Genomic DNA, 27,182 nt, shown 5'->3' on the forward strand with positions numbered 1-27,182 from the left:
TTGACGAAGTGGATGTAAATCACTGACTAAGCCAAGTGATAAAATTCCTTAATTGGATGCAAATCACCTAAAAAATGGCTAAATCATAAGATTCCATAACTGGACACAAACCATTGATGAAGGTAAGTGATAGATGTAAACTATCAGAGAAGAAAAGCAAAGGATGCAACCCCTAACAAAGACCTGGATCATATAGATGAGCTTAATGGAAGCAAGTTCATGCAACAAGTAAGGACAACCATCAAAGGTAAAGAAAGCAAGCACATGATATATATATATATATATATTAATATGTAAAGTGCAATTGTTTCAGAGTTACCATCTAAAGCCCAAAAACATACTGGGCACCACCAAAAAAAAGAAAAAGAAAAAGAAAAATAAATGACAAAAACAAAAGAGAAAAGCGCTTCAAGTTGTAGCTTCATCCCCTCCAACTGCATCAACAGGAGCACCCTAGGATCAAGGTTGTCACCCTCTGGAGCATTTTCTTCGGAAGCAGTAGCAGCTTGGGCAGCTTCGTGGGCCTCCATCTCTTTGTCCACTTGAAGTCTAATTCCCCCAAGTTGACTCCAGAGGGATGCTTTACCATGTATCGTCTAAGGAGCTTGAAACTTTTGTAATACCAACCAAAGAGTACAGTATTGTACTTTTCAGTCAGCTGAAAAGCTTGAACGGCCTTGACAGCCACGAATTTAACCTTTTGGTTCGTAGCCTGAAGCTGTTTGTCCTTTTGCACCGTCAGCTACTTCTCAACCTTGTGCTCGTTGGCCAAAGCCTTGGCCTTCTCCTTAGTTGAGTTGGCTTCGTCCATGGTAGCAATGAGATCCCTTTTTAGGTTTGTGATATCAGCCTCCAGAGCCTCCACCTTGGGCCTTGCCACCACGGCCTTCTCCTCTTGGCTAAGATACTTAGAAGATATGTGGGTCACCTCTCCTAGCACCTAAAATTCATGAGAAGGGAAGAGTTATGAACATCAAGGACTATCCTGCTTTATGAGTTACGCAACCAAATAAAAAAGGTCTCACCTGGACGAGCTTGTGAATATGGTGGCTTACAACCATGTAAGAAGGGATGCTAGAAAGCACCTTGAGGTCCTTGGCAGTAACGGCAGAATGGGCCCTCCCCAAGGCAAGGCCAGCATCATCCCAGACACTGGATGTTTGGGAAACCACCTTTTCCTTCCCTTTTGCCAACGTCCTCTGCCTCTTTGGACGAGGAGTAAGCTCTTCTAGTGAATTAGTAGGAGAAGCCATCCTCGTGGCCTCAGGAATGGAGGTGGTTGGGGTGATCGGGGTCCCTTTCTCAACGACCCGCACCACCTTCTTTCCCAGAGTTGAGAGAGGCTCGTTCGTCTTAGCCTTCATCCTTGCATACATCTTTTGATTAAACTTATTCATCATCTCTGCATGGCCAAAAAGGATACATATATAAGAGAGAGAGAGAGAGAGAGAGAGAGAGAGAGAACTCAAAACTAAATTCACTTTTCTCTTCAATATTGATACCATGCAGGTCAAAGGGAGAGGGCTTTGGACCAAGACAGTGACGAGCTAAGGTTTTAGGGTCGATGAGATCGTCAAAGTCGTCAATCGTTTTCATGTATTCAACGGCTACTTGGACGCGAGTCTTATACCTGCTCTTAAGCTTGGGATGCTTCTTGACTACAAAGACAACAAATAAAAGGTTAGTGACGAGCCAAAAAAGAAGAAAAAAGAAGAAACTGACGAGAAATAATCATAAGGACAGCGCACCTAGACTTGAGGCCTTCCAATGACGAGGCAACCTAGGAACTTCACCCTAGAAGTAATCAGAGAGAGTCTCCCATCCATCCCCAGACACAAAAAAATACTTGGATTTCCAATATCGGAAGGATGAAGGAAGATCGGTCAAGCTCGTAGTACGCATACTCCTTGGACTCCTTCAAATGGTACAGGTAAACGAACTCATCCAACCTAATTGTGTCTCCCTTAGTGATGACCATCCATATCTCCATACAGCTAATCACTATCCTCCACAAGTTTGGCATAAGTTGCCCAGGAGCAATATTGAAGTGGTTCAGGAGTTCCATGATGAATGGGTGGATGGGGAAACTAAGGCCACACTGGAAAGCAACCTCGTAGAAGCACACTTCTCCAGGCGAGAAATGACATAGACGAATCCTAACTTCCTTAGGGAACTAGAACATGTCCCTAAACCTAAAGAGGGTGTCAACATCTAAAGTGCACTCCTCCCTAAGGGCATGAAAAGACTAATCTCCTTTCGTCCAGGCAACAAAGGGCTGAAGGCAGCTGTATCTACCTTTGCCTCGACAGGGTCATCGCTAGACGACAACCCCGTTTCGAGCTCGTTGGACCTTACTTCAGGCACTACCTCCCTCTCACCCACCATTTCCTTAAACCAATTTAGAGACTGATGTAGCAGAGGGTGCAGATTAACCAACACAAAACCTAAACTGCTACCTCCAGACACGAAACCCTCAACTGGGGGGCAATAAGTGCTAAATGGCAAAGAGAAACAAAATAGAGGGACAAAGTTGCCTAACCTCGAAACTTTCAACCATGGAACCCACCTAGATTGGGAAAACCGAAAATTGGTGGGAAACCCAAAAGTCCCTCGAACAAAACACTACTATCCACCAATCAGATTACGCCATGTGGCCACGACACGTACGGCGCTGCCACTTTGCATTAAATGTGGAAAAAAAAAAAAATCTCAAGGGCTACATCTGAACAAATGAACTTCATATTCTTAAGATCGTCATGGCACGCAAGGACGATCTCAGAATAGGGGGGTAACTAATAGACCAGGTAATTACCCCCGTTCAGAAGAGCTAGCCTGGATGAGTATAGAGTGCCATGAAAGCAGCTATTCAATGCCCCGACGGTTACATATCAGTAAGAAGATTGTTGGAACCCCCATTAAGGCTGCATTGAGTAGGCCTAGGACGTTACCAGATTAGCCTTAAAACCACTATTTAATAAGGACAACGGCTAATAAGAAGATCCTATTTATAGGGCCTACCAAATCCAAGACAAGGTACATACACACTAATCACTTTCACTTTCATTACAAAATTCTCTCTATTTCTTGAGTTCCATTAGCTGACTTTACCATTGAAAACTCTATGGCCGGCACCACACTGGTGACCACCTAAGAGGATTTCCCTTTTTCTTTATTAACTCTGTAGGAACTTGGACAAGCTTGTATTGGTTCCTCTGGACGAACCCAACTATTGACGATTTCAGCATCATCAATAGCTGTTGTGGGGACTCGAGGACTGAGGAAGGACACAACAAGCTATGACTATCACAATACAAGCATTCTAAGCCCGAATAGGGGATTCACCCGAGGATAGGAGGAGAAGAGACAAAATACCTCCTGGAAGTCCAAATGGAGAGGACGGTTTTCAGAGAGAAAGTCAAAGTAGGTGAAGGAAGTTTCTAGTGAAAGTTTACATATTGCCTCCGCATTAAATGATTGGCAATAGCTTTATCAGCTGCATTGATGAGGAAGTGACTTGAACAATAGAAGTAACCTGAACAGTAGAATTCACAGCTAAACAACTTCTTTTACCACCTTCAACAGAAGTTTAAAAGGACAAGTGTCATAAGGAGAATCTGGAAAATTTTAGATGGAGGGCTAGGATGCAATAAGCTTAGGAGTATATAAAGAAAGAGAGCTCCTAGATGAGAAGGGGCCATAAAAAATCAGGGAAAAGAGATTAGAACAAGAACAGTGATAAAAGGAGAGAGAGAGAGAAGAGTGTACATCCTTGCATAAGAACATTATCCTTGGGCGAGATTGTAAAGAACCATTTACATACTTAATCTTTGACTTTTGTTCATTTCCTCTCTGTTTGAATCCTCGGGCTAAGCCCAACTTGTTTTACCCCACTCTCTTTACAAATATCTATTGGTTTGGGTCTAGCTGGATAGCACAAATTTCACTATTCTAAGTGAGTTTGGGCCGCCAGATTTTTGTGTCCTTACAGCTATTATTGGTGAAATCTCCATCTAAAGAGGTAATATGCATTGAATTTTATAAGTTAGTGGTTAGATTTGGGTTCTTTGGAGTAATCGAGTCTAATCCTCATGCTGATTAATCGTATGTTAGTTGCTCCCATTGTGTTTCCTCTTAGGAATAAAATAAATAGTGAGAAATTCTCATGTGTATGTAATTTAGGCTATGAAACATATAAATATATTTAGTGAGATCAAATAGATATATTCGGCAACGCCCAAGTAAATATTGAACATAATTGTAAATTTGTAATGATTTTTAGAGTTGAAATTCAAGTTGGCAAGCTTTATTTATTTATTTATTTATTTATTTTAAATATTTATTTATATATTTATATTTATTTTATAATTTGATAATTACAACAAAGAGAAAAGGTTTTAATCATGAATATCATGGGCATACTAAGAAGTACCAACCAGTTGAACTAAAAGACTCTTGACGATGAGTGATTGTATTTGCTTTTTCATTATGCTAGATTTGTGATGCAAAAACCAAATAATACAAGAATGATAATAAATGTGAAATTGCTTGTGAAATTTCTTTAAGACCGAAATAAATAAAGTGAAATTGCTTCATGTGAGATATTAAGTAAGATAAAGAAGATGGTAGAGGTTGGTGGGAGAGGGAGAGAGAGAAAGGACACTTGTATTGTTTTGCTAAATATAGGAAAACCACTTTAGGAATAGTTGAATTAGGAAAATAGGTATTGGGATTTCAGAAGTAAAATGAACATAGGATGTTTTTTGTTGTGGGGGAACCTTAAAATTTTTCTATTGCTCCCCCTTCTCCTCTTCTCATTTTCCTTTTTTTATTTTTTTTTATAAATCTTTTGTACGTTGTGACTCCTTTTTTGGCAAATAATTTTGACATTAAAGTAATCAAAGGTTGGCTTGTAAGAGCATTAGCTTTGGGGGGGGGGGGGGGTGTAAACCCCCCAAATTGCTATTTTAGCAACCCACCCGCTCAAAAAATTGAGCTTTACCCAGGTGTGTGTTGCTAAATATTTTTAGCAATCATGAATAGTAAGTTTGTGTATATACAACCTACTGTTCATGGGTTATAAATATAAAAATAATTATTGTAACCATTCTCTCTCTTCTCATAAAAACCAATCAGACTCTCTCTCTTCTTCCTTTTCTCTTCTCTCTTTCTTTCACTCTCTCTCCTCTCTTCCTCTTACATTGACTCTTGCTTCTTTCTCTTGCTCAAGACTTTGGTTAGCTGTAGATCGACTTTAGGTGGGTGGCTTTAGATCGGCATTTTAAGTGGTGGAGGCGTTAATGGGTTTTGTGGGTTTTAGGTTTTGAGATCATATTTTAGGTTTTATGGGTTATGGGTTGCTGCTGGGTCATGGGGTGGTGGCGTGGGTCGTGGTGGGTGTGGGATGTGTGGGTTGTGGTGGGTGTGGTTTTGTGTGTCGTGTAGTGGCTATGGGTGGTGGGTTTGGTGGCGGTGGTGATGGTGATGGTTGATTGTGGTTCGGTGGTTGGTTTAGTTGGGTTGTTCGGTGGTGGTTTTTGTTTTCCCGGTCGGGTGGTGTTTCAATGGTAGAGGTGATGGATGGCTTTTGGTGGTTGGGTTGAGTTTTTGGTGGCAAGTGGTTGCTGGCAGTGGGGGGATTGTTGGATTTGGTGGTGATTGCTGGTTGTATGGGTTTGATGGAGGAAGAGAGGATGAGAGGGAAGAGAGAAATGTGAGTTTTTTTTTTTTGGTTTATATTATTTGATGGTGTAATTTATATTATTTTAATGAGTTGTATGTAAAAATAGAAACTAGGATGATGGGTGAGTTATAAAATGGGATGGTAAAATAGATAAAGTAGGTTTTGAGGGTGTAAAATAAATGTTTTTTTACATCCCCGGATGTGAATGCTTGAAGAGTGGGTTTCACAATAACCCACCTTTTGTTAGCTTGTCACAACGTAATTGATTCTTGGCCAATGGCTTTTTTGAAGCTTATAGCATGGAGAAGTGGGTTTCATGGGAGATTGAATAGATATGATCTTACACTGAATAAGGTATGATTAAGCTAGCTTAGTTTAGTTTGATACTATTATAAGAGAGGAAAGATAGCTTTTGGGTATGCTAATTAGATAGTTCAAAACAAAAAAAAGTATCAATTGTGATAAAGAAAGAGCTGGTAGATTAATTGGTACCAGGTGTTTCCAACAAAGATGTTCAGAGTTTAAATCCCTCCATCATAACTATCAAATTTTCCAAAAAAAAAAAAAGGAATTGTAGATGGTGTGAGCTTTTATTCAATAACTCAATGAGATCTTTCGTGTAAGTCAATTTATTGCATTGTGTACCTATCATGTGCTCTCATAGGCTTGCAAGTTGCAAGTATTCCAAACATTTGCTAGGCTATTCATGGAGACCAAAGGAGGTTAACAAAATTTCCTTTTATGCCCTCCAAATTACAACTCTTTTATATTCCACAAGAAAACTACACCCAAGTTTTTTCAATGTGTCAGGCTTCATTTTTTCTCTTAAAAAAATAAAGGCCAAAATCCAAAACTCACCTTCTAAATTTCACCATTTTTCATTTCAGTCCTATAAGTTTAGGTTTTGTCATTTCAGTCCTCTAAGTTTCATTCTTTCCCAACGAAGTCCTCCGTTAATGTGCTATTAGTTTTTACCGTTAACTTTTTTTTATTATATATTTATTTATTTTTTAATTTTAGAAAAAACGTTAATTAAAAAAAAAAAAAAAACCAGAAAGCCATTTAGAGGAATGTTCCCTCCCACACCTAAACGTTTCCCCAACATGAGCAATAAATACTTTGAGTAAATTCAGATCAAATCGGTACCCGTTAAAAGATATGAAAATAAAATAGAGACAACCCATTTAGGTTCATTTCATGTTTATACATTTCTAAACAAAATTCAGCGAAGTAGTGGATTGGATCAATGACTCACCTAGTTGCACAGCTGCATAAGGAAAACGAGATTCAGATCTGTACCCATTAATGCAAATGAGAAACTTAACAAATCCCCTTTTCGGGAAATTTAATTTCTCCCTCAAATTCCATAAATATTTGTTAAAAACTAAAGCCCAAACTAGACTTAGTGAGTCAACTTGTCCTCATAAGAAAAAAAGAAGAAGAAAATAACTATGAAAAGCTAGAGCAAGTCCACACCTTTCGGTGAACAGTGAGAAGGCACTTTCCGGGAGCATCCATGAGAACGATTTCACCTTTGTCACCTTTGTTTTTCTTTTCTTTCCCCCTCTACTCTCTCACTCTCTCTCTTCCTCCTGTTCTCATTCTTAGTTTCTCAGATCAGGGTGGGGTTTCATTTTTGTTATTTAGGCAGTGTTTGGTTCGTGTAAAAGCATTTCCGGAAAATATTCCATTTTCCGGAAATGCTATTTTCCGGAAATGCTATTTTCCAGAAAGGAAAATGTTTTCATATGTTTGGTTAACATTTCAAAAATTTTTTTGGAAAATATTTTCTGGTGTTTGGAAAAGAAGAAGGAAAAAACAAACCCAGGAAAAAAATCATCAACGATCGCGATCTCGCGATCAACGGCGCTATCTCGCGACGGCGCAATCTCGCGAAGGCGAGATCGCGATCGACGCTTCACGAGATCGCGATCTCGGATCACGGTCGTCGGACTGGAGCTCGCGAGATCGGCGCGGACTGGAGCTCGGAGTTCGCCAGCGATCGTTAGACTGACTGGAATGTTTCTTCTCCTCTCGCGCGCGCGCGCTCTCTCTCTCTCTCTCTCTTTTTTCGGAAATACTTTGAAGTGAAAATGGAAGTGTAAAATGATTTCTGTGGTCAAAGGCATTTTTTTTCGGTCAACGGATTTCAATTTCCGGAAAATAGAATTTTCCAGACCAACCAAACAGCCTCATTTCCAGAAAAGCATTTCCGGAAGTGATTTTCACCCAAAACAAACACACCCTTAGGTGTGGGAGGGAACATTACTCTAATTGCTTTTCTATTTTGCTAAAAAAAAAAATTGCCTTTCTATCTTCTTCTTCTTCTTCTTTTTTCTTTTTTTTTTTTAATAAAAAATTATCATCTTTTCTAAAATTAAGAAAAGTAAAAATTAAATAAAAAAATAAAGTTAACGGCAGTACGTTAACGAAAGACATTATTGGAATGGAATAAAATTTAGAGGACTGAAATGACAAAACTCAAACTTATAGGATTGAAATGAAAAATTGTGAAACTTAGAGGGTGTGTTTTGCATTTTGGAAAAAAAAAAAACATTGTAATAGATCTATAGATTATATATTCTCTCTACACCAATATTATTTTCAAAATGTTTCTTTCACAACGTATCATCCTTATTATTTCCATTCAATAATAGTTATCATTTATATTTTTGGAGTGTCTATACGGAGGTGGAATTTTGTATCATGAAAGTATATAACACCCTAGAATGTGAATTATAGGATAAAAGTAGGGTGGATAAAGTTGATAACTGCATTAAGAATATTGTGCATTCATTGAATGCCTATTAAGTTAAAATAGAAAATTTTATAAGACCGTTGGGTTGTTAAGAAGTATCACATTTATAAAATGAGTGTAGTTGAAAAGAGAATGTTAATATGATAATAAGTGGAAATAAATACAAAGATAATATTCAAAATGAGACAACTGATTTAAAAATTGGTGTAATACTTATTGTTGAGGGAGAGTTGCTTCATATAGTTTGGTTATGTTCAGAAGAGAGCGACTTATGCACTGGTAAGAAAGAGTGAGTTTATCTAATTTAAGAAAACGAAAAAAGAATGTAGAGTAAGACCAAAAATCACATTAGTAGAAGTAATAAAATAAGGACATGTCAATTAAAAATGTAACAGAAAGTATGACTTTAGATGAAATAGCCAAATCTAAAATTTTGGGACTAAAACTTTGTTCTTATTAGAAGTATACAACACTCCACTCACATATATGAGTGAGATATTGTATATTCGCGAGATACAAAATTAAAAAAGGTTTAGTTAATGACATATATTAATCATTCATTTTAAGGAATTTTTTTATTAAAAATTGAAAATGTTGTCAAAAAATTTAACCACTTTTCATTTTTCTATATAAAATTTCTTAAAATGATTTACTAATATATACCCTAAAGTCATAGGTTAGTAAAACCCAATTGAAATAAAGGTATAACCAGACACATCCAATCATTTCTTGTTATGTTAATAATTGAAAAAAAAAAAAGATAATTTTTTTATATCCATAATATTGCTCAAATAAAATGTATTTAAAATAAAAATGGGTGCGAGGTAAACAATTGCCAATACTCAACAATTCTTGTGAATCACTGGTCTAGTTTTGTTGAATTGACAATTTGGCATTAGGTAATGTTTCGTGTCTCAACTCTCAACCGACCGGTCATGGGACCATAATATTGAGGTCATTATTTTATGTCTTGGAGATATGCTTGTGCTATTTTGAGACGCTAGTCATTTTAATTCTTATAGTTGTAGCTTTTATTTTTTGTTTTTGTTTTTTTTTTTTTTGTTATTTTTTTTTTAACTTTTTGGCTAAATTGAATATTAAAAACCAAAAAGGAATACAAACGACTGTCACCTTTATGGGGAAATTACACTTTACCACCTTAAATTACACCCTAAATTACACTTTACACCATAAACTTTTTGAATGCACATTTTGTACCATAGACTATGACTTTTGTTATACTTTACACCCCAATTTAAATTTTCTATTATATTAGATAGAAAGCTCAATCACATGAGTTGTGTACGGCACCGAGGTTCCCAGACCCAATTGGGCCCTGGGTTCAGGCCCAATGGCACGACCCCATTACTTTAAATTCTGCTTGAAACTACCTTCACAAACTACGGGTTTTGAGCCTCGACTCCAAACTGATGCTCGGCATAAATTTCCCGAACAAGTAAGGAAGTCTTGTCCAGACGTACCATAGGGTGCTCGGCAGTTTAGGAAACATCACTACCGAGCATATTAACCTGAGTTGGAACCAAGTTCCAAAGCCATAATCTCAGCATTCCATTCTCACCTAAACACACACTTACAACGGATAATATTGGATCTTTGATTGCACTAACAATGACAGTAATCATGACCTTCCCATTAACTTAGATCTATAAATAGTAGAAGTTGGAGAAGAAAAGGGGGTTGAAAGATCAGAGGGAGAAAAAGAAAAAAACAAGGGAGAGAGAGAGAGAGAGGAGGAAAATTACTTTCAGTCTCTGTGTCGAGAGCGACCCAAAGTAGGAAATCCAAAAACCTACCTCATAAATAAGTTGTGAGCCCAAGTGAAGTTAGACCCATTAATTTCATTTTCGGTGCGCACAATTAGCGCCCACCGTGGGGCCATCCTACGAAGCTGTGGTTCGACTGAGACTCAAACGAGGGAAATGTCCCAGGGGCGTTCGGGGGGGCACGCCGAGAGCGGTTCGATAGGATCTTCTCGGGGTTTCACATGGCGGGAAAGAAGACAGAAAAGGCGTGAGGATAGGGAGCGTCTGCAAGGAGAAGAAGAATCTGGCCTGGGAGAGGGATTAGACCAGACTCATCGAATGATGTTGAGTGCCTCGGGACACGGGCAGCATGATGATAGGGACTGAGAGTTGGAGTGGTTGTGTAGACTGGTAATGGATCTAGAGTTGGAAGCAAGGGGTCGGGGCCAGGGAAGGAACCAAAACCACCGATAAAGGATGGGAAATCGAGGCGAAGAGAGCTCTAGCCAATCCGGTCCCCAACGATTCCAGGACCGGTCACTTTCCCGAGAATCACGCCGACACAGGAACCATTCACACTCCCGAGAGACACGTCATCACCGGAACTGTTCACGTTCACGGGGATACGACGACCGAGGCTCGGATTCACCAGAGGAACTGCGAACCCACAATGCTGCCATGGACGCCATGAGCCGGGCCTTACGAAGGGCTGCTCGGTCACCATTCTCCAATGAAATTGAACAGGCCCCTATGCCGAGTTGATTTACACGACCACCATTCAATTCCTACGATGGAAAAACGGACCTTGTGGAGCATGTCAGTCATTATATCCACATGATGTCCTTGCATGCACACAATGATGCGCTGATGTGTAAGGTATTCCCCTCTAGTCTTGGCTCCACGGCCCTGAGATGGTTCAATGGGTTACGAAAAGATTCCATTCGCAGCTTTGTCGAGCTGATCCAAGAGTTCGACAGCAGATTCGTGACATACAGCCGAGTGCCGCAACTGGTGGATGCGCTACTTTCCATAAAGATGAGGGTCGGTGAAACCTTTCGGAGTTACGCCAGTCGATATTGGGAACTATACAACGAGATTGGTGGGGAAAATGAGAAGATAGCGGCAAGCACCTTCAGGATGGGGCTCCCCAAGGATTCTGAACTATGAGAGTCACTAACGAAAAGACCTCCCGAGGATATGAGGCAACTTATGAGGCACATTGAGAAGTATAAGCGTCTGGAAGATGATCGGCTGCAGAATAAGGGGAAGGCCCCATTACTCGGCAGATCTCGGCAGGGCATTATTCTGGCAAGACCAAAAAAAGATTTCAGGATGCAGGAATCAGAAGTGCAAATTGAAGGAGTTAATGTGGCGTTCAAAGAGCCAGTGCACAAAATTCTAGATCGGATTAAGAATGAATCGTTCTTCAGGTGGCTGAACAAGATTATGGGTAACCTATCTCGGAGGAATCAAAACTTGTACTGCATATACCACAGGGATAAAGGGCACACCACCGAGCAGTGTCGGGTATTAAAAGATCATCTGGGCCAACTAGTAAAGGCAGGGTATTTGAAAGAGTTCGTAGTGGATTCCGTAGACCGAGAAGCCGGCCAGGGTGTTCAGCAGAAAAGGAATCCCCTCCCACCACCACTGGGAGCGATCGAAGTCATCCATGCTGCCCCGAAAGGTGCGGCCACAGTTAATGGAGTATTAACAGTGGCCTGTGTGGAGAGAGAATCACCCGAGAAAAGGATAAAAGTTGGTCGGTTAACAATCTCTTTTGACGAGGAAGACTTAGAGGGGATGATCCAACCTCATGATGATGCGTTGGTAGTAACAGCATGGATAAGCAGGTTCTTGGTGAAAAGAGTGATGATAGACCAGGGAAGCGGAGTTGACGTAATGTACCCAGATTTGTTCGAGGGGCTTGGATTGAAAAGCCAGGACTTGGTGAAATATGATACGCCGCTGGTCTCATTTAACGGAAGAGTCGTGATCCCCGAAGGTCAAATTTCTCTCTCGGTGGACATGGAAGGCAAGGAAGTAATGGTGACCTTCATAGTAGTCAGATCGTTCTCGTCGTACACTGCAATCCTGGGAAGGCCGTGGATTCACGCAATGAAGGCTGCTCCGTCCACCCTGCACGTGAAAGTTAAATTTCCCACCGAGTATGGAGTCGCTGTGGTACGGGGAAACCAACGAGTGGCTAGGCAATGTCTTGTCGTTGCGGTTAGGTGGAAGGGCGAACAGGTTGGACAAGCAGAAACTACCGAAAGAGAAACTTTATAGCAATTACAGAAGCCCGAGGAGAAACAGGGGTGGATGGTGCCGAGGAGGTTTTGAAGGTTAGAATCTTTCCAGACACTGACAGGTATTTCCAGATAGGCACGAGCATGAATGACCGAGAGAAGGTAGAGATGTTGTTATTCCTTTTGCAGAATGTGGATGTTTTTGCTTGGAGTCCTTACGAAGTGCCCGGCTTAGATCCCGAGTTCATTGTCCATAAGCTTAATGTGGACCCATCATTCCCCCCGAAAAAGCAGAAATCGAGAAAAGCATTGAAAGAGCATGTTGACGCGGTAAACTTGGAAGTCCAGAGGCTAAAGGAAGCAAGAGTGATAAGAGAAGTATTCTTCCTGGAATGGTTAGCAAATATAGTGGTAGTAAAGGAAAAGAATGGTAAATGGAGGGTTTGTGTGATTTTCACATACTTAAATCGGGCATGTCCTAAAGATCCATTCCCAATGCCCAAGATTGATCAATTAGTAGATGCCACATATGGGCACCCGAGGATGAGTTTCTTGGATGCTTTCCAGGGGTATCACCAGATTGCCTTGGCACTCGAGGACCGAGAAAAGACAGCATTTATCTCCCCGGGTGCAAACTATCACTATGAAGTCATGCCATTTGGGTTGAAGAACGCCGGAGCCACTTACCAGCGGATGATGACTAGGATGTTCCGAGAGAAAATTGGGTGCACGGTAGAAGTATACATTGACGATATGGTGGTAAAGAGTAGACAGGAATCACAACATATGGAAGATCTTTGGGGAGTATTTGAGATACTTCGGCAGCATAAGTTGCGCCTAAACATCGAGAAGTGTACTTTCGGTGTAGGGGCTGGTAAGTTCTTGGGGTATCTGATTTCTACCTGGGGGATAGAGGCCAATCCTGACCAGATAGAGGACGTGAATCGTCTCAAACCGTCGAGCAATCCCAAGGAAGTACAAGTGCTAACCGGGATGTTAGCCGCCCTGAATCGATTCATCTCCAAATTTGCTGATTGCTATAGACCATTTTATCAACTTCTGAAGAAGTGGAAGGGGTTTCAGTGGGACGAGGAATGTGACAAGGCCTTTCGAGATCTGAAGGAATACTTGGCACAAGCGCCCATGTTAATGGCCCCGGAGTCCGGAGAGGATTTGTTTATGTACCTCTCGGTGTCCAACCACGCCGTGAGTGCTGTGTTGCTAAGAGACCGAGGAGTACAGCAGCCGGTGTATTACATAAGCAAAACCTTAGTAGGTGCTGAGACGAGATATCTGCCTTTGGAGAAGTTAGTGTTGGCTCTGGTGCACGCCACGAGGAAGTTGCCGCATTACTTTCAGGCTCATACTGTGTTCGTCCTCACCGAGTATCCCCTGTAGTCATTGTTAAAAAGATCAGACTTCACGGGCCGAATAGCCAAGTGGGGAACTTGTTTGGGTTCGTTCGACATAAGGTATCGGCCGCGAAGCTCGGTGAAGGGACAGGTTCTTGCTGATTTCATTGTAGAATTTACCCCTAAGAATGACGGGAAGATAATTTGTAATGCAGAAAGTCGCCCGTGGAAGGTATTTGTAGATGGCACTTCGAATGCTATAGGGGCCGGAGCCGGTATTGTCATAACCACCCCGGAGGGCATACGACTAGAACATTCCTTCAGATTAGGATTCAAAGCCTCAAACAACGAAGCCGAATTGCATCTGGGCGCGAAGGACGTGGAGATTTATTCAGATTCTCAGCTGGTTGTCTATCAGATCCTAGGAAGTTTTGAAGCTCAGGACTCTTGGATGAAAGCTTATCTGAGCACAGCTAAGCAAATCATTAGCAAGTTTGGGACAGTGAAGGTGGCCCAGGTAGGTCGGGCACAAAACAGACACGCCGACTCACTGGCCACGTTCGCCTCGTCTACTACCGAGGAGATTCCTCGGCTCGTCAAAATCGAACTTATAAGGGAGCCAAGTATCGATACGAAAGATAACTGTAACCTGGCTGGGGTTAAGGTGGCCGTGGTATCAGTAGCCAATCCGTGCTGGATGAACCCAATCATAGATTTCCTAGCCGAGGATAAAGTTCCGGACGATGAAAAAGAGGCTAAAAAAATTCATCTATCGGCTCCCCGGTATTGGCTGTTGGTAGATTACAAATTGTATCGGAGGTCTTTTGCAGGCCCGTACCTTTTATGCCTACATCTTGAGAAAGTAAATGAACTTCTGACCGAGCTGCATGACGGAGTGTGTAGTGGCCATGTTGGGGGGGCGGTCTTTAGCACACAGGGTGATGACCTAGGGGTTTTGGTGGCCACAGATGTAGAAGGATGCCGCGGAATATGTCCGGAGGTGTGAACAATGCCAAAAACACACCCCTCTAATTCACCAGCCGGTAGGTCATATAAACCCCATTATCAGTCCATGGCCGTTTGCACAATGGGGGCTGGACATCCTCGGCCCTTTTCCTCGAGTAACAGGTAACCGCCGGTTCGTATTGGTGGCAGTTGATTATTTCACAAAATGGGCGGAAGCCGAGGCCTTGGCCAATATCTGGGATATTGACGTGAAAAAGTTCGTATGAAAAACATAGTCACAAGGTTTGGGGTGCCAGACTCACTGATATCAGACAATGGGCTACATAGCAAAGGTTTCCGGACCTTTTGTAGCGATCTCGACATTAAGAACAAATATTCTACTCCGGCATACCCTCAAAGCAATGGCCAAGCTGAGGTAGTGAACAAGATGATTTTGAACGGGTTGAAGAGAAGGTTGGACGGGGCAAAGGGGAGGTGGGTTGAAGAGCTACCTTACGTTTTGTGGGCTTACCATACAACTCCCAGAAGATTCATGGGTGAGACCCCTTTTTCCTTGACATATGGGGCAGAGGCCATGATATCGACCGAAGTGAGTCTGTACAGTGCACGGGTCGCAGGATTTGACCCCGTCCAAAACGCCGATTTAATGATGGAGCGCTTGGACTGGTTAGAAGAATGTCGGGAGGCAGCAACCATACGTCTCGTGGAGTATCAATAGAGACTAGCCCAAAGATACAACCGAGATATAAAGGGTAGGGAATTCAATGCCGGGGACTTGGTGCTGAGAAAGGTCATGGGAAACATGTGGGACGTAGCTGTAGGGAAGCTAGCTCAAATGTGGGAAGGATCGTACAAAGTTACCGCCATTGCAGGCGCGGGGGCTTACTACCAGGAAGACCTTGACGAGAGGCCACTCCCCCGGCCATGGAATGTCCACAACCTAAAGAAGTTTTATTTGTGACCATCCATACACGGGAATGTAAGTCGAATCTTGTACTTCGCTAAAATCAAGTTAATGATGAAGTTACTTGTCTAAGCTGTTTTCGATTCCGTCATTGCACTTTAAGTAAATTGCATATTTTGTACGAATAAAAAAAAAAAAAACTCTAAGGACAGAAGCTTCATTCTCAGTTCGATCAAAATCGCCGAGCAGGTGGAAACCTTATCATTACAAAAAAAAAAACTCTAAGGACAGAAGCCTTATTCTCGGTTCGATCAAAATCGCCGAATAGGTAGAAACCTTATCGTTACAAAAAAAAAATCTAAGGACAGAAACCTCATTCTCGGTTCGATCAAAATCGCCGAGCAGGTGGAAACCTTATCGTTACAAAAAAAAACTCTAAGGACAGAAGCCTCATTCTCGGTTCGATCAAAATCGCCGAGCAGATGGAAACCTTATCGTTACAAAAAAAAAATCTAAGGATAGAAGCCTCATTCTCGGTTCGATCAAAATCACCGAGCAGGTGGAAATCTTATTGTTACAAAAAAAAAACTCTAAGGACAGAAGCCTCATTCTCGGTTCGATCAAAATCGCCAAGCAGGTGGAAACCTTATCGTTACCAAAAAAAAAAAAAAAATCTAATCTAAGGACAGAAGCCTCATTCTCTGTTCGATTAAAATCGCCGAGCAGGTGGAAACCTTAACACCCTTACAAATACTAACGTTTGCAATTTCATTCTCGGATTGTCCAAAATCGCCGAGTAGGGGAGAACTGTGCACCAGCTTTTGAGGCATCATGCCATTTACAGTCAGGAAAACTAACACATATTGTATAAACGCGATATATTGGGGCATGATTTAACCCACCGTGAAGGCAGCTCCCGGCCAAACATGTGACAGAATAAATAGCAACGACAAAAATAGATAAAGAAAGATAGCACCCAAGGTTAAAGTGAAGCGCTCGCAGACATAATCCAAACAAACACACAATGAATAGAAGGTCATTCAAAAAAGTGAAAAGCAGAATTGAAAACAGAATTAATGTCTCATCGCCAAAACTCAGCAACCGTTTACGGGTCATCCCCGCGAAATAAGGAAATTGTTTAGTCACCACAACCCGGTGACATAGGCAAATTTACCAATTTATAAAAAAAAAAAAAAGAGAGAAAAAATGCAGTAAAAAGAAGTAAAAGCATAAAAAGAGCCAAACGACATGTAACTTAGTCAGGTGGAGGGTCTAGTCGGATCTGCTGCTTCAAGCTGTTGCTGGTCGGCCACGGGAAAATGCAGGTCCTCACTGAGCAGGTCTTGTGCATTCAGGATGCTGGTGGCTTCCATTTCATCTGGCTCTGCACGAGCATCGATCTGTTCCACCAGCTCCCTTATGCTTGCTGTTACTTCCTCCTCAACGGGCAATGGGGGATCCTGCACGGTAGTAACGGGGCTCGGAAACGGAATCTGGCCGGGGTCTCTCAGGGGGGAATCCTCGGGAACACCCAAAGCTTGCAGGGCGACAAACCACCCAGCCTCAAAACCCAACCTTCAAGCTTGGTCCACCACCGATTTCGCAGAATTCTCGGCATCGGCAAACCCTTCATTATACCATTTTTCCTCGTAAGCCTCCAAAGCCGCCCTCAGGTCGGTGAGTTCCTCGGTTTGGGATGTGTTTAGGCTAATTGCTTCAGCGAGCTTGATGTCTGTTTCGTTCTGCTAAGCCAGGAGCTCCGCGCACCTCTTCTCCGCCAACGCTCTATTCTTCTTCACAGCAGCAACCTTCTTCTCAGTAGAATCAGCTGCCTTCAGTTTTTCCTTCGCCGTTTTGGCAACTGACTCTCGTGCCCCCCTCTCACGATCAACCTCCTCGGCAAGATCCTTTGCACGGCCAACCAGGATATGAGCCAATTGAGCAGCTTGACAGACACAAAAATTAGTACGGAAATGAAAAGAGAGGAATGGTAAGTAATTGACAAATAGAGAGTTACCGCGATAGTATGCCACTTTAACTGGCGCCCCACGGACTCCTCCGATCCGTCCTCAAAGGCATGTACATCATTGGGAAGAAGAAGACCTGTGGCCAGGGTCTGAGCAATGCGACCCCCCTCACCTTTCTCCCACATCCACACACAGGCAGTTGAGGGCAGAGGCTTGCCGTCCAGCAAAAACTTAGGCTTCCACGTTGGCATGGCTTGGGAGGAGGACGCAACACTCGGCCTGACCTGGGTTTGCGGCTTATGAATAACGATACCTCCTGTTGGTCGGGGAGGAGTCTGAGTGGCTACATCTCCCGGACCCGTGGGCGGTTGATTAGTAGCCCTCTGCCTTTTCCGGACTCGTCCAGCTTGAGGAGGATGGAGGGGGAGGCGCCTGGGTTTGACTCTGAGAGGGTGGGGGCTGAATGGCCTGCTATGCACCGGGCACGAAACGATTAATAGTCATGATCTTCCTGGTCACCATGTCTTCGCCGAGAAGGGGATTGGTGGTCGACAAGTTGGTTGCTTCAAGCGCAAGATGCTCGGCTTTCGCAACAGGGACCTCGGGTTCAACGAGGTTCTCGGGGTGAGCAGGTTCTTGAACAAGAGCTTCTTCTTGGATAGTCTCGTGAGCTAACTCTCGAAGACGCCGAGACACGCGCTCCGCAGACTTGTCCCGCAAAGGCGCTAGCTCGTTCGAGCAGGTGTAACGCTTTCCGAACTCCCTCGCCTCGCCGGTCATAAGCTTCGGTGGTAGAAAATTTGCGTACCGAATGTCTATGTATGACAAAAGTGGACTGTCAACTAACAGCGCCTGTTTAAAGGATTGCCAGGTGGAATAAACGGGTTCTACTCCGAGGATCAGGTGCGAGGCTTGGAACTGTCCGTCCCAGTGCACGAATATCTTGGAACGGAGGATAAAATTTAAGTCTCTGACGTGGACTGTTCTAATGTCCGGAACGAACACTTTGCCGTCTGCAAAAGAACGAAACGCTATATCAACAGCCAGTAATGAAAAGCTACTTCAATAAAAAGAAAATAAAAGAGGGGGGGGGGGGAGAGAAACAGTTAAGTCAGAGATTGGTACGAACCCACTTCATGCCATGAAAGAGGGCAGGGGACCTTCTCGGCAAACCAGTTGCCGCGCACCCGGACAAACTCCTCGGCCGAGTTCCTATTCGAATCAGGTAGGCATGATATCAGCCGTACCCGATTATCCCTGGTTTTTAAGTAATAGTTGGAAGTTTTGTTCCCACAGAGACTATACATGTGGTTAATGTCATGGTGATCTAATTGTAAATCAAAGGTGTGATTCAACCTACTAACGCAGTTAACTACCCGGTAAAAGTTGGGAGGAAGCTGGTCGGGACACAACCCGTAGTACCTAAGTGTGTTAATCAAAAGAGGATCCACGGGGAACCTGACCCTACCTTCTAGAATTGCCATTAAAGGGAAAAAAGCTGTACCATGCCCTCGGTGGAGAGTGATTTCGCTCTCGCGGTAGTAAGCCATTTCCACGTCATCGGGGATATCAAACTTCTGCTTAAAGGTGGCCAAAGCCGCCGGGGCCTCCAGGAGATAAGAGTAACCCATTTTTGAAATTTAATACTGTGAGAGGGAACTCGTGGAAAGAAGTTGAAGGAATAGGAAAGGGAAGAGAACTTACTTTGGGTTCTAAGGGAGAAAGGAACTCTGGGCTGGTGAGTAAGCGCTCAAAGGAGTGATCGGCAGAGAGTATGCTCAAGAAATCAGAGGTGAAAAAGTGAAAGAATGTTCTAAAGAGAACTATTTATAGGAGCAGAAGAGGGCATGGGAACATTTAATCAGCAATAAATGGGCACGATTCACAAAAGACCCTACAAATGCCAAAGATAACCGACATGCGCGTCGCTTTGGTTCACGAATCGTCAGGCAATAATGACAACTGAACCTGGTGCCCCGGAATAGCGCGTCTTCTGAGAAGAGCATTAATGGGAAGCCATAATCGCATGAGTCCCTGGCCGTAGGGCTTTTGAAACCAAAAGGCTTGGTCGGTTCCTTGATTCTTCCCGGCAGCCGGGTATGAATCAAGGAGGGCTAATGTACGGCACCGAGGTTCCCAGACCCAATTGGGCCCTGGGTTCAGGCCCAATGGCACGGCCCTATTACTTTAAATTCTGCTTGAAACTACCTTCACAAACTACGAGTTTTGAGCCTCGACCCCTAATTGATGCTCGGCATAAATTTCCTGAACAAGTAAGGAAGTCTTGTCCAGACATACCATAGGGTGCTCGGCAGTTCAGGAAACATCACTATTGAGCATATTAACCTGAGTTGGAACCAAGTTCCAAATCCATAATCTCAGCATTCCACTCTCACCTAAACACACACTTACAACAGATAATATTGGACCTTTGATTGCACTAATAATGGCAGTAATCATGACCTTCCCACTAACTTAGATCTATAAATAGTAGAAGTTGGGGAAGAAAAGGGGGTTGAAAGATCAAAGGGAGAAAAAGAAAAAAACAAGGGAGAGAGAGAGAGAGAGGAGGAAAATTACTTTGAGTCTCTGTGCTGAGAGGGACCCAAAGTAGGAAATCCAAAAACCCACCTCATAAATAAGTTGTGAGCCCAAGTGAAGTTAGACCCATTAATTTCATTTTCGGCGTGCACAAGTTGCATGTGACTTTTGCTTAAGTGGAACATAGTCCAAAGACCTAAATGCCCCTCTTCCAACCCAACAGCAAGCCACTTTCTCCCTCCAAACTCTTCCACTGTCTTTGGCCACACACATCATCGCACAGCCACCAATTTTCAGGCATGAGATTCGCAATCAAACCACAAACTATCAGCCGTCTCACAACCGAAAACCAGATCACAAACACAAATTTAGACTGACCCATACAAGATCCATAAACACAAATCTCAACCAATCCATCATTAAGATTTGCTAAGAGAGAGAGAGAGAGAGAGAGAGAGAGAGAGAGAGAGAGAGAGAGAGAGAGAGAGAGAGAGAGAGAGAGAGAGAAGCAAAATCATACACAGCCAAAACCTAAATAGGATCTGAATCAGTACCTAAGCAAAACCCAAATCAGATTTGAATTGCGACCAAAACAAAACCTAAATTGGACCCAACCACCATCACCCACTACCATCCGCGGCCCAGCCACTGTACCACCTTCCATCTCTGTCAATTTGTGCATGCAAGAGGCCCAAAACACCAAGTCATGGGTGAGAGGGACTGCTTAAGACAGTCGTGTAAAAGATGTGAGGAGGGTCTTTTGAGTTTTGACTTGGAAGAGGGCATTTATGTCTTTTGACTTGGTGTTATTTAAGCAATAGTCATGTGCTAGTCACGTGATTGAGTTTTCCATCCAATATAACAGAAAATTTAACTTTAGGATGCAAAGTGTAACAAATGTCATAGTTTAGGGTGCAAAGTGTAATTCGAGGTAAGTGGTAAAGTGTAATTTCTTCCAACTTTCTAAAAAATTCATTGTTTGGAGAGAAGGAAAACGTTTAATGTTGGGAGGCTAGTTATATTATAGAGTAATGCTACATATATAGATTATTTTACAAATATTTTTTCGATGTGCAGATGTGAAATGGTTCATGTCAGATTTAATAAACCTAAAATACACGTCAGTTTAAAAGAAAATAAATTCCATATCAAAGTCTTTAAAAAAAAAATCTGAAACAGACTCTCTCGCATCCTCGCCGCCCCAGACCCCGGTGACCACCAGTCTGCTCTAGCTGCACCTAAAGGAGGCCCACCTCTGGTCCTCTCGCACTGGTGGTGTTCTTTCTTTAAGGGAAGATGAGGTTTGAGTTAAATGAGATTAGATAAATCTATAAGTTACAGCAAGAGAGAGAGAGAGAGAAAGGGAGATTGATAGTGATGGTAAATACCAAGAATTAATAAAACGGATAGGGAAAAAAAGAAGAAGCTAATACCAGGGAAAAAAAATAAACACAAGAAAATTAGAAAATAGAACATTTCTCATGAAAGTAGGATCTAATGCTTGATGGTTAAACCCAGAAGAGTTATATATCTAGAAAGTGTTATTCCCTTAAATCATGCAACGAAACTAGCTGATTGATATGATATATAACAGTGAACGTATGTTAAATGCAAAAAAATGCTCGATTTTGTAATGATTTCTAAAGAAGGGTTTGAAACTTTAAAGATAAAAAAAAAATATAAATTGTTTAGGATAGGCGATTGAGGCACATATAAAAGATCAAGTCAATCAATATCATGTTTCATAAAAAAAAAAAAAAAAAAAAATCCATCCATATCATGAAGACTTTAGGATAGGCAAGAAGCAATCAAACTTCGAAGTATTTCGCTGTAGGTCGTGAGACTCGTGACCGGCTGCTCGTGACTAATTTTTTTTTGGGTCCGTCTTGTCAGGTTGACAAAGTATAGGGGCTGTCACATTTGTGTTGGTAGAGCATTCCAATCTAGAAATGCCATCCTATCCTATTTTACCATCTCAAAAAATTACTTTATCATTTATATTATATCATTTTACAATATACTCAACATCCCATTTCTTATTTACATAATCTATTCATTAAAATATTAATTTCACAACCTCTTTCTCTCTATTCCTCTCCTCTCTTTTTGTCTTTTCCCTCAGTCTCTCTTCCTCTTCATTTTTCCGGGTCTAAAAGATCACCACCACCGTAAATTCTTGACTTAAAAATCCAGCCACCACCAAGAAAAAAAAAAAAACTAACAACCATTGTCACTCACATCCCAGCAAATCCACCACGCCACTAGCTAGCAACCACCACCACAATAGCCACCACCATGCCAACCACCAAAACCCATTAAAAAAACCACCAAACCCACCACCAACAACCACCGCAAGAAACAGTCACCACAAAAACCACCAAGAGAAAAAAAAAAAAAACACAAAAAATCGCCAAAAATCACAACCAATAACCACAAGAAACAACCACTACAAGAACCACCAAGAGAGAGAGAAAAAAAAAAAAAAACCCACAATGCCGATCTTGTCGACAACAGAGAAACCCACCAAGAGATTAGCCACCACCACTGACTTGGTCGACAACAATCATAGTGCCGAACCCAGAAACCCACCACCGCCGATCTCACCGATCTAGAAACCCACCATGCCAATCTCCAACTCAACCGCGCCACCACACCGATCTCGCCGATCTGGAGTTTTGATATGGGTTTGAGACTAGGTTGATGATCACGGTGGAGCTTCATTGATTGTAGAGTGAATCTGGAGTATGGACTATGGCAGTGGTATGAGGGAGAAACAGAGAGCTGATAGAGAAAAGGGAGAAAGAGAGGAAAGTGAGTGAGAGATAGAGAAAGACAGAGAGAGATGAGAGACCGTGAATAAGAGAGAAAAGCCTGATATGAATAAAATATTAATATAATCTTTTGGCATAGTGTTACAATACCAACATACATTTACGATGGTACTATAACACTATGCCAAAAAAATTTATAATTTTTCAAGTTTAGCCTTCTAGCTGGTGAGACAAATTGGGCCTTAATGCTAAAATATGCTTACATTTAGCATTTACAAGCCCAACTGTGAATGCTCTTATTCATGGGGGGTCTATTTCATAAGAAGGATATAATAAGATTATATTTATATGCAAATATAGTTTTGTATTAAATCTAGAAGGTCTTAATCAATCACTAAGCATGGAACATGTCATCTTTTAAAGGTGTTGGTGCAAACATAATAATAATAATAGAAATTACACAAAAAGAAACTGAATAAATATTTCTCATATTATTTCTTTGAGATAAAAAATACATAACACTATTTGGATTGAGGCGTAACACTTGCTCTTTTTAAGGAGATTTAAACCTTTCGTTGACTAATCTTTGTAACCTATGTAAACCTTCTATAACTTGTCTCCCTCAGGATATAACAACTTAACAAATGTCGCATGACTAGAACAACCTCTGCACAAAATGTTCACGCCCAAAACTCCACCAGAAAGAGCACCATTCCTTACCAGGAATCTCTTTATTTGTTAGTTTATAAGAATGCTTGTGTGTGTTGTATTTTTTGTTATCACTTGGATTTGGTTTGAGTGAGTCTATTTATAGGCTCAATGGGCTTTACTAAGTTAATTACCCAAATTAGCCTTACGAAATTAATTACCAAAATTAATCACCTAAATCAATCTGATTAATTAGGTCCATAATTCTGATATAGTGGGTGTTATAAGATTAATTGCTAGATTAAATATGATAGACTAGAGTTACACAATTAATGGACCAGATAAGGAGTTTCTGAAGAATAAATAGGCCCAATGACAAGTCCTTTAAGTTGGTGAATGGCTTTTCTTTTTCCATAATAAAAATTGAGTATAAATTCGGTCCATTAACTCACCAATGGATATGATAATTATTCTTAATGGGTTGTCAAGTATGAGGATCTAAGAGATTGATTCATTTCCAATTTTGACACCTCCTCCTTTTACCTACCTCTTGCGCTAATATCTAGCCCAATATTTGATCTAATAAATTTCGCCCATTAATCACCACACTTAAAAATAATAAAAAGGTCTCTCTCATTTTCAATGTGGGATTAAACATTTCATTAACTCCTTATCTTCTATATTAACTCTCATATCTTTATATTTATATTGTCATATTTATTCATTTTAATTAGATAATACTAAAATGCTACAACAAAAGGAAAAGATGTAACGCTAAGATATATATTGGTGCTAACTTTTTAATTTTTTTAAACCATCTTTTTGGCTAAGTTGTTTGGATGTGATGAAGACTATGCTTGATGCACTATGTAAGATTCAAACCTAGAATAATATTTTTATAGGGTATCTTGAGACCAACCACCAACAACGCCACATCCACCCATCATTGGCTCCACCATCATTGTTGTAACACCGTCAAAGACCCAAAACCACCAGTACTCGTACCCTTACCTGAAACTCACATTGCCGGCAATCCAAAAACCCAAGCCAACAGGCAAAAAGGCAACCTACAAAATGGAGCATAAGAGGAATCGGTTAGAGAGATTGAGATGAAGCAGCTATTCCAGCGGGTTATGATGGGTCAAGAGAGAGATAGAACTCCGTTCTTCGATTTCTTTCAGATCTGAGAGATCAATCTTTAGATTTCAATTTTGATGATGAGCTGAATCAAACTCCATTCGTCCATGGTGATCATCCATAACCAAATCCTATACAAATCAATTCATGAGAAAGGGGGTCAAATAAAAGATATCATAGGTAATGAATAGACTTCGTCTAGAAACTTTATGATCGTCCAAAGTAATTTTGTTGTTCATACCACAAGAGGACATGGAAGACCAAATGACAGTAAATTTCAGAGGATTTTCTACAAACACTAAATAATCAGACCACATTCTACCATTCAGATACGTGGGGAGGACTCCCTGGAATCCACCCCATTTTCTCCACTAACCCCACACATCTCCCACGATGGTAGTGGATTCGAACAAATAGACCCACTAAAAACTCTCTATAAAAGGAACCTAGCCCCATCAACCCAAGGTACGTTATTGACTATTGATTCCACTTAGAATACCTGAGATATAGAGAGAAAACTGACTTAATCGTCGGATGGTCCTTGGTCGGTTCACCCTAGTCACCTTCGATAGTTTATTTCTTCCTTTTCAGTTCATCCAACCTCCGTTGAAGCCCGGAGCACTCAGCCTACTGATTTTCGAGTATTATCAAATTCAATTATGCGAAATGTTTCAAGCAAAATAGTGGTGAAGACTTTTTTTTGTTTTTGTTTTTTTTTTTGTTTTCTCTTCTACTTGTTCTTGTTGGGGTTTGGGAGAAGACAATGATATCGTCTCAGAATTTTCAAATTGAGCATAAGACTTTGGAATTTTAGATTAAGAAGACGACTACATCATTATAGACTTACAACCCCTTTGTTTTTTTGGATTTAAGTGTGGAATTTTGGGATTCTTTGGGGTCTTAAAGGCCTCTATGGAATGGGCTTAAGAAATTTGGGTATTTGGTGATGGATTGGTGGTGGTTTGTGTAACCGTGCTTGCATTTGGTGGGTTTTATGAACTAGGAATTTTTATTATTTTATTATTATTATTATTATTATTTTTCATTTTACCACTAAACAAACATTGAAAAATGATTTCCATAGCATTTTCATGTATACAACCAAACACTATAAAATGAAAATGTTTTATTGAAAATATTTTATAGTGAAATAAACAGAAAATAAGATATTTTTGCAGGTTGAGAATTCACACATAGGTGGTAGTGGTAGGTAGATAGGGTAAACAAATTGGGTTGGGTAGGTTTGGGTATGATCCAATAAGGCGCAGATTAGAGACAGGTTGTAAGACTAATGATCTCACCCGATCTTTCATAGGTTGGTTCAACTTAACATGACTTCTATTTTTTCATACACAAGAATTTTTTTTATTTATAAAATAAATGAAAAAAAATCTTGAGTACATTCCTTTTGTCTTCCTTTTAATACAAATAAACAAAATCACTCTACAATAAAAGAAAAAACTTATTTAAGGATATGAGAAAGGAAGCAAATGTGGAGTGTTTTTGTGTTTTTCTCCCTAAATTGGCCTATTACCCTATATTAGGTTGATCAATGTGATTATTCTTATTCCTAGATTAGTTATGTAGTTAGATCAATGTACATCATCTATATATTGTGAACAACGTAAGTCTTGTTATAGATTAAGTCTTTTAATTCCTGACAAAGCAACCAAGTTAGGAATGAAGCTTATGTCTACTTCAATTCCACCTTGATTCTTGCTTCTATTGTTATCATTGATTCCTGATCAATCGATTGAATGTCGTGAAATCAAATTTCATAGAAAGGCTTTTTCTATTGGCAAATGACTCATATGATGACCTAATCAAAAGAGTATAAATATACAACTTATGGAACGACTCAAGACATTGGAAAAAGAGTGAAATCAAGAGAGAAAGAGTGTATGTGTCTCCTTTAGGGTTTTTGTAATTGTACTCTCAAATCATTGACCCGTAGATGAGAATCAACTGAGGATTTACATGGTGTGTTCTTGATGATCAAGTTGAAGCTACTTTGGCAAATACACATACATTGTTGCTGTGAAGGAAATTTTCAGGAGGTTCTTGGAGTTAGTCAAAGGTTCATTATGAGTGTATCATCCGTGGAGCAAATCCATATAATTGAAGACTTTAGACATTCTGGTATAGTGAAAGTTATTCTTTGTAAGTTGTCTATGAGTAGTAGAGTTTAGGAAAGGGTTTTTCCCAAAATTGTAACAACTTCTCTTGCTATATAGTGGGCTTCATTGGGAAGGTTTCTCCTATAGTGGTTTTTCCTTTAGAGCATTTTTTTTTCCATTAGTTTCCCTACATCACCATATGGCCATCTCCATTGTGTTTGGTTTTGTGCTATTGGTAACATATTATGTTTAGCTTCTTGTTACATACCTGTAGATACCACATTTTGTACCCTTTACGACTCGAGCCCTTGTTCCCAATGACGACATTA

At 40.9% G+C, this 27,182-nt stretch overlaps 2 protein-coding genes across 2 annotated transcripts; both read left to right on the top strand.

Annotated features, from left to right (window-relative positions):
• The first annotated feature begins 11,398 nt into the window (after window positions 1-11,398).
• On the top strand, window positions 11,399-12,490 carry LOC126698911 (uncharacterized). Its single transcript, XM_050396420.1, has one exon. The coding sequence runs from the start codon at window positions 11,399-11,401 to the stop codon at window positions 12,488-12,490; it is 1,092 nt and encodes a 363-aa protein (XP_050252377.1).
• A 104-nt stretch (window positions 12,491-12,594) lies between these two features.
• LOC126698917 (uncharacterized) lies at window positions 12,595-14,808 on the top strand. Its single transcript, XM_050396433.1, has 3 exons — window positions 12,595-12,880; window positions 13,100-13,773; window positions 13,849-14,808. The coding sequence occupies exons 1-3, from the start codon at window positions 12,595-12,597 to the stop codon at window positions 14,806-14,808; spliced, it is 1,920 nt and encodes a 639-aa protein (XP_050252390.1).
• Window positions 14,809-27,182: the final 12,374 nt, after the last annotated feature.

The sequence above is a fragment of the Quercus robur genome, chromosome 2 (assembly GCF_932294415.1).
Source record: "Quercus robur chromosome 2, dhQueRobu3.1, whole genome shotgun sequence".
In the NCBI taxonomy this organism is placed as follows: domain Eukaryota; kingdom Viridiplantae; phylum Streptophyta; class Magnoliopsida; order Fagales; family Fagaceae; genus Quercus; species Quercus robur.

Bases quoted from the DNA above. Each gene is read 5' to 3' on its own strand.
- LOC126698917 (XM_050396433.1), top strand. From the start codon at position 12,595: ATGAATGACCGAGAGAAGGTAGAGATGTTGTTATTCCTTTTGCAGAAT. The intron at 12,881-13,099 runs GTAAATGGAGGG...ATCACTATGAAG, and splicing joins GGTAGTAAAGGAAAAGAATG to TCATGCCATTTGGGTTGAAG. The intron at 13,774-13,848 runs GTGCACGCCACG...TATCCCCTGTAG, and splicing joins AGAAGTTAGTGTTGGCTCTG to TCATTGTTAAAAAGATCAGA.
- LOC126698911 (XM_050396420.1), top strand. From the start codon at position 11,399: ATGAGGCAACTTATGAGGCACATTGAGAAGTATAAGCGTCTGGAAGAT.